A 6,567-nucleotide genomic window follows, 5' to 3' on the forward strand; every position below is an offset into this window, starting at 1 on the left:
AGCCACTGAAGACTTGGTTTATTGGAGGCCGGAAGCCTTCAGGCAACCCCCTCCCAGAGTCCCCCAAAGCTCTTGGTTGCTCATGGCCTAGCGTTGGGCCCCACCAACCCCCAGCGGGGAAGCCAAAGCCAGGAGGAGTGGGTAACTCTCATACCACAGCCTCTACTCCCCAAGGCCCAGCTCTGAGGAAGGGATCCAAGAGGGTGGGGCAGCCCCCCAAGGCCAATCGGTTCCATCTCATGGAGGAAAGAATGACCCCAAACGCAGGAGATGTCTCCGAGCTGCCTCTCCACCAGCCCCCCAACTCGCAGGGGCAGGAATGAATAAATCCTGGACCCCGAGGGATGAGAGCAGAAGGCAAGGTGCCCAAGAGGGTCCGAGAAGAAGGGCAGGACGAGGCTGGGCCCTGGCTCTGAGGGAATCAAGAAAACAGCACTCTGCTGCCTGCTGATGGGGTTATGGAGAAGGTGCCAGAGAAGGGAGAGAGGGCGATCCCGGACAGGGCCTCAAAGGCCCAGGTTTTCACGACAATCCAATAAGCAGCAGCGGCAGAGCAAGGATGACGGGGCTGTAAACCAAGGGCCAACCCGGGGACCCGTTCAGCTCTACCTCCACAGGGTAGTGGTCACTGATGTTCAGAGCCTGTGGACAAGGAGGAAATTGGGGGGCCGGTCCCTGCCTGACCTCAGTTAGTGTCTCTGTCCAGCTTAGAGCCCACTTGTCCTCCTCCCTGACTGACCTGAGGCCACCATCCCCCACCCCCTTCCCCCAGAACCACCCTTGCATTTCTCCAACCCCATTTCCCCAAGCTTCAGTCTTCTTCCTACCTCCGTCTCAGTCAGCTGGAAACTCCGTGGGAAGTTGAAGGCAGCAGCCCACTTCACCAGACCTTGGCAGCGCTCTCCGTGAATGACGATCCTGAGAGCAACAGGGGAAGGTGAGGGCAGGGGGAAGCCAAAGACTTTCTCTGCTGGGGGGAGAGGGGGTGTCTTGGTGGCCCCACCCTAACCCCCAGCAGACTGACCGGTCATAGGTGCAGTGGGTGCTGTCTCTCACAGTGGTGTCCTCCCCATCCTGGATCACCCAAAGGAAGCCTGGCTTGGTCCTCAGAACCAGCTCCCCTTGACGTTTCTTGGACAGCGATGAGCAGTCTGCGTTGAAGTCCCCGAGGAGCATCACATCCTTGGGGACAGGGCAAGAGCTGAAGTCAGTCCCAGGGGACCATCTCTCCCCCTCCCCCTCCAAGTCCTCCCGGGCCCTAAACCACCACCACCTCACTCTGCCAGTGCTGGGAGACGTTGAGGAAGACCCTATAGAGGGCGTCCAGCTCCGTGGCCACATCCTTGGGCGTTGTGTGCAATGGCACCAAGGCCAGCTTGGGGAGCACTGGGGGGGGTGAAGAGGGCACAGTGAGGACTCCCCACTCCCAGGACCTCCCCTTCACACTCTCATCTCTAGGCTCCCTCTCCCATTCTGCCCCCACCTACCCACTTCCCTCCCAGCTCTTCAACCACCAGTTGTGTATCTACTGTATCATTCAGGGTCCCACTCATACCTTTGCTGGGCAGGCTGAACTGGGCCACAAACGGCTCTCGGGCAAAGATGTCCGACTTGTCATCGTACACATAAGAACCCAGGACCTGGGTCTTGTGTGACCTGGAGGGGACCCAGGATGGGGGAATGAGGGAAAGTCTGCCTCACGAGCACCCAGAAAGCTGACTTCCTCTTCCTACCCGTTCAGACTGAACGACCCCAGAGGGCTCTTCTTTGGTGATGGCCTGCAAAGCCTGCTGCTCTGTCAGGACAACAGCTAGACAGGAAGGTGCCAGCCCAGGCAGACAGGAGGGACGGATCTGGCCTCTCCACTTTCTCCTCTTACCATGCCCTGGCACCATCAGACCCTGCAGGAGGTTGGCTCTGGCTCATTGAGTGCATGGCACAGAGAGCCTCTCCCCAAGGCCGGAGTGCTCAGGAAATGGGGGCCCTGGTCTCAACTGGCCCTCTTCTGCTTTTGCATTAATGGCGGTGTCCAAAAAGATGCGTGCAGCTGAAGTGCCACATCTTCTGCAGAGGATTAAGAGGTAGTGCCACGGGGGTTAGCTAGATGGCTTGGTGGATCACGAGCCAGGGCCAGAGACGGGAGGTCCTGGCTTCAAATCTGGCCTCAGACACTTCCTACTTCTGCAACTCTGGGCAATTCACTTGACCCCCATGGCCTAGCCCTTACTGCTCATCTACCTTGGAACCAATATATGGTACAGATTCTAAGACAGAAGGGAAGGGTTTGGGTTTTTTAAATGGTTCCATCCTGATGGCCAGGTGCTGCTGAAAAATGGGAAGTGAATGAAAGAACACCCGATTCCACAGTCTAGCACCATTTTCTGTAGAGTCCTGGCTAACAAAATCAAATGATCTCAACGAGGAGATCCAAACAGCCTGGAAATGACCTCGGCCAATCTGATCTCCTTGCCCAAGAAAGCCCCCAGCTCTTTAGCTATGGCCACTGAGGAAAACACAAGTTTAGACTGTGAAGAGCTTTCTAACATCTTTTAGAAGAAGCTGAGAGATTACGAGAAGCCTCAAATCATTAAAAAGTAGGGAAAGGAGAAGCCCGCTTACAGAGAACTTGACAAGGGACCCAAGTAAGTCACACTAGCCTCCCAACGTGTTAGGATGAGTTTGGAAGGAAAAACCAGAGAAGTTTGGCCACCATTTCTTTTCTCTTAGAAAACAAACCTGTCCCTTCTGTCTTAGAATCAATACTAAGTGTTGCTTTCAAGGCAGAGGAGCGCTAAAGGCTAGGCAAAGGTAATTAAGTGACTTGCCCAGGGTCACACAGCCAGGAAGCATCTGAAGGCAGATTAGAACCCAGGACTGCCCATCTCCAGACCTGGCTCTCTATCCACTGAGCCGCCATTTTCGAAGAGGACCAATGACATCATGATATTGGCATTCAGCTATGGCTTATCAGTCCAAGACTCTACCACAGGCCATGTATAAGTAGTCTGTCTCAAATTTGATAGCATAAACTTATGATAGACCTATTTAGCATGGTTTTGTGATCCTCCTCAGTTCCATTCAATGGCACCCAAGTAGGGGCAAAGATAGTGGGAATGATCCCAGGTTTGAATCTGGTGAGACATGCTCAACAAAAGGAAAGAGGAGCAAAGGGTGTAAGGCAGAGGATGGTGTAGAGTCAAACTGATTCACCCAAGGGGCAAGTTAGGGAAGGGAAAATGACATAGGGGTAATGGCCTAAGAAAGGATTGGAAGGTGACCGCTTGATCTGATCGCATTCAATGAATATAGTGACCTAAAGGCTCTCTCAATCCCAAGGTACCTCCCATGCGTGTGTCCAAGTCAAGCCTAGGAACCAGGGCAGAGTCCCGAGATCAAATTCACGTGAGAGAATTCAACCCAGCATTCCACATTCCTGTGTCAAGAGAACTTAAAAGTCCACCCTAGATTATGCAGTTGTATGGCCATCACATAGAATGGTCCAGCAAGGTGAGAATATGGGCATGGATGTCTACACATATGTATATATAAATACACACACACGTGTGTGTGTGTGTGTGTGTGTGTGTGTGTGTGTGTGTGTGTGTGTGTGTGTATCTTGGACACTGCTGATGGACGATGAGCTGACTCTGAATCGAAGAAGAGGATTTGACTGAGGGGAACTTCTTGGGAATTGCTGAGAGCTTCTCAAAGGATCGCCGCACACTGGTCTTTTCCTTAATGCCTCACCCCATCTGTGCTTTAGAGGCAGCAAGGGAAGCACAGAATTGGCTCAAGGCTAAGGAGGGAAGGAAAGGCCTATTTTCCAGGGTGGGGGTGGGGGGGTGGTATGTGAATCCCACCCTCTCTACCAAAAGGGGTTTAGAGATACTTCCTAGGTCAAGAGAAGCCAGGGAGTGGACAGAAAGAGAATGGGAGGTAAGCTGAGAACAGAGCTGGGACTTGAACAGGGCAATTGGAGCTTTGCTCCAAAGTGACACAATTTTGAGGTTACTGACAGCACTTTGAGCTTGCAGGCCTAACCAGCTGAGCTTTGCGCCAGGTCAGTAAGAAGAGTGAGTTAAAGCAGCCAACTTCCTCCCAGTGGTTGAGCCTCAGCTGGGTCATTCGTGGCCTTGCTGCCTTCCCCAGGAGTAAGTGGCCTTGTAGTGTCCTGGATCCTGGAATCTCTGAGGTCTTGTCCCTCCTCTCCCCCAGCCCAATTTGCTTGGCCTAAGAAGTTCTCAAGGGAGTGTAAGGCTGGAGTGCCCTGAGCCAAGGGGAGTGAGGATAGAGATGTGGCACTCACCGGTACACATAAACATATTTCTCCATGTAGGTGCTGCGGCCCAACAGAGGACTACTCAGGAAGCTATAGGGGCCAGAGTCATCAAACCTGATGGAGAAAGGCAGTCAGAGCTCCCCATTCCCAAAGGCCAGTTCTCCCCAAGCTCCCTGCAATGGCTGTTGTCCCTCCATACCTGTTGAGGTCCCTGAGCAGCAAAGGAATAGCATCGCCTGAGGTGTCCACCACCTCCTGCAACACCGTGATGTCACATCGAGCCAGGATCTGTCGGGCACAGTGACAGGTGTCATTGGCCTCAGGGAAGCCACACCACCCTCAGCTCAGTCTGTTGTCCCAAAGTCATGCCTCGGCCCCTATTTGTCTCTCTGAGTGCCCACTCAGAACCTGGCACTACTGTGAGTCAGAGTGGCACCTCAACCCAGTGCCCAGGATGCTAGACAACCTACTTAGCATGTGAGAGATGGAAGGGATGTTGGAGGCCATCCCATCACTCGAGAGTGGAGGAAGCTGAGGCCTAGAGAAGTTACCTAGCTATCAGGGGCTGAGCTGGGTCTGGAAGTGAGGTGGCCTTGGCCAAGTCACCTCTCTTGGGTCTCGGTCTCTTCTGTTGTTCTCACCCTAACCAGAGAGTCCATGATGCGGACCTTCGCCACCTTGGTGACTGTCAACCGCTGAGCATTGAAGGCGCAGATCCGGAAGGCACTAGTCCCATCTGCCAGGAGCAGGACGAAGAACAGCATGGGGACCGAGATGGACATGGCTGCCTAGCAAGGAGGGAAGAGACAGGGCATGAGCATGGAACTGGTTCGAGCCCAGTGGTCCACTCTGGGAAAAGTCACCCTCTTCCCCAGCCTTCATCCCCAGAAGAGGCAGCCTCATTGGAGAGGGAGGGAAAGAAAGGGCCTGGGAGAGTCTGAGCCACACACAAAGCGGGACTCAAACCTGGAGGGTTTTGCCAGTTCAAAGGCCTGGGCCAGATGGGCCGATCGATCCTCTCCACACCTTGGACTCCCGTCCCTCCTGCAGACTCGAGCCTTCTTCCTGCCCAACAGAGGAGGAAGGGTGGCATTTAGGGGCAGGAAGACGTGGGTGCCCATAAGCCAAGTGATCCTGGCCTCTCAACCACACGGAACCTCAGTCTCCTCGCCTAGAAAACTGCGGGACTGTGTCGGCCAGAGTAGCTGCCCACCATGCTGCCACTCGATCGAGTTGTCTGTTGGAATCGGAAAGGTAGCGGCGGCCTGCTCCCTTTGCAGTAAACACCGCTATTGCTAGTGTGGTCTTGGCTGGCACACTGTCTCTCTTTGGCTCTGGGAAGAGCTGTGGCTGCCCCGTGGTGGCCAGCCTGGGGAAGAGGGCCTCTAGGGATGTGCTGGGGTCGGGGGAGGCTCTGACCAGGCATTTCTTTAGGGGGATCAGGAATTCCTGGTGCAAAGCCTCCCTCCTCATGAATGTGTTTGCCTCTTCTAGTGGTGGAGCTCCAGAGGCTGGCCTGGAGCTGACCAGCAACCCAGGGTTAAGGGGGCCCAGTTCCGCTAAACTAGTCTGGGGCTGCAGGCCTTCTGGCGGGTGAGATGAGACCCCCCAAGGTGGGAGAAGATGGGGAAAGTGGACCACTGAGCCAATGGGGAGGCCTGGGCTGCAGCCTGCCAGTTGGCACTGAGGACCTGAGGGGAGCGAGGGCCTGGCCACCTGGCCTTGACACTCACAGTGTTTTCCGTCCCGAGCAGATGTCCCGGAGGCAGCCAGCCAAAGGCCTGCTGGGAAGCTCAAGCCCCCCCTCCCCTGGTCCCCAGGCAGCTTGGGGGCCATTTTTCTGTCCCCCAAACATGAACGCATGCTGGCTGCTTCCCGAGGGCCCGAAAGGCCTGGATGGGGCCCCTGTTCCAGGGAGAGCCCTGCTTTCTCTCCGCCCCTGCCCCCTCCTTTCAATAGGCACTTAGAACTCAGAGCAGGAAGGGGAGAAGCCCTGGCCCCAGAAGCTGCGCCCTCCCCCCCAGCCTTCCCAGACTAGCCAGCTGAAGGTGAGAGGGGCCCTGCTGCCATTCAGAGGCCCCGCCACCTGCCCGCCCGCCAGCCCACCCGCCTGCTACCTGAGCTGAGGTGCCCGCCACCTTGGCAGTTACAGTCAGAGGCTGCCTGGATTGCTTTCCAGGCTACTGACGGGCCTGCATCCCGCTCCACCCTGCTGCCTGGGCGGGGAGAGGAAGAAAAGGCACGGGGCCAGTCTCCACCCCCTCTCCAGGATCTGGGCTGAGCCAGGG

The 6,567-nt window shown here is 55.6% G+C and overlaps 1 protein-coding gene across 6 annotated transcripts; it reads right to left on the reverse strand.

The window, feature by feature from the left end:
- On the reverse strand, nucleotides 1-6,567 carry DNASE1L1 (deoxyribonuclease 1 like 1). 6 transcript variants are annotated; one of them, XM_007506883.2, is made up of 10 exons: nucleotides 6,397-6,567; nucleotides 5,246-5,344; nucleotides 4,921-5,063; nucleotides 4,479-4,567; nucleotides 4,307-4,393; nucleotides 1,556-1,656; nucleotides 1,274-1,386; nucleotides 1,025-1,182; nucleotides 828-918; nucleotides 1-642 (listed from the first exon to the last, which is right to left on the reverse strand). In XM_007506883.2, the coding sequence occupies exons 3-10, from the start codon at nucleotides 5,059-5,061 to the stop codon at nucleotides 523-525; spliced, it is 900 nt and encodes a 299-aa protein (XP_007506945.1). In that variant the 5' UTR covers nucleotides 5,062-5,063; nucleotides 5,246-5,344; nucleotides 6,397-6,567; the 3' UTR covers nucleotides 1-522. The 6 variants fall into 6 exon arrangements, with proteins under 6 accessions (XP_007506945.1, XP_007506946.1, XP_007506943.1 ...); XM_007506884.3 differs by having other exon boundaries at nucleotides 4,948-5,067; nucleotides 6,397-6,554; XM_007506881.3 differs by having other exon boundaries at nucleotides 4,921-5,067; nucleotides 6,397-6,553.

This window comes from Monodelphis domestica, chromosome X, assembly GCF_027887165.1.
Source record: "Monodelphis domestica isolate mMonDom1 chromosome X, mMonDom1.pri, whole genome shotgun sequence".
Lineage (NCBI taxonomy): Eukaryota > Metazoa > Chordata > Mammalia > Didelphimorphia > Didelphidae > Monodelphis > Monodelphis domestica.

What these genes read in the sequence shown, in the direction of transcription:
- DNASE1L1 (XM_007506883.2), bottom strand. Translation starts at nt 5,061, where the DNA reads ATGTCCATCTCGGTCCCCATGCTGTTCTTCGTCCTGCTCCTGGCAGAT. An exon ending in TCATGGACTCTCTGGTTAGG is followed by an intron (nt 4,568 to 4,920) that starts GTGAGAACAACA and finishes TGTGCCCGACAG; the next exon opens with ATCCTGGCTCGATGTGACAT. An exon ending in GTTCAGCCTGCCCAGCAAAG is followed by an intron (nt 1,387 to 1,555) that starts GTATGAGTGGGA and finishes CACCCCCCCCAG; the next exon opens with TGCTCCCCAAGCTGGCCTTG.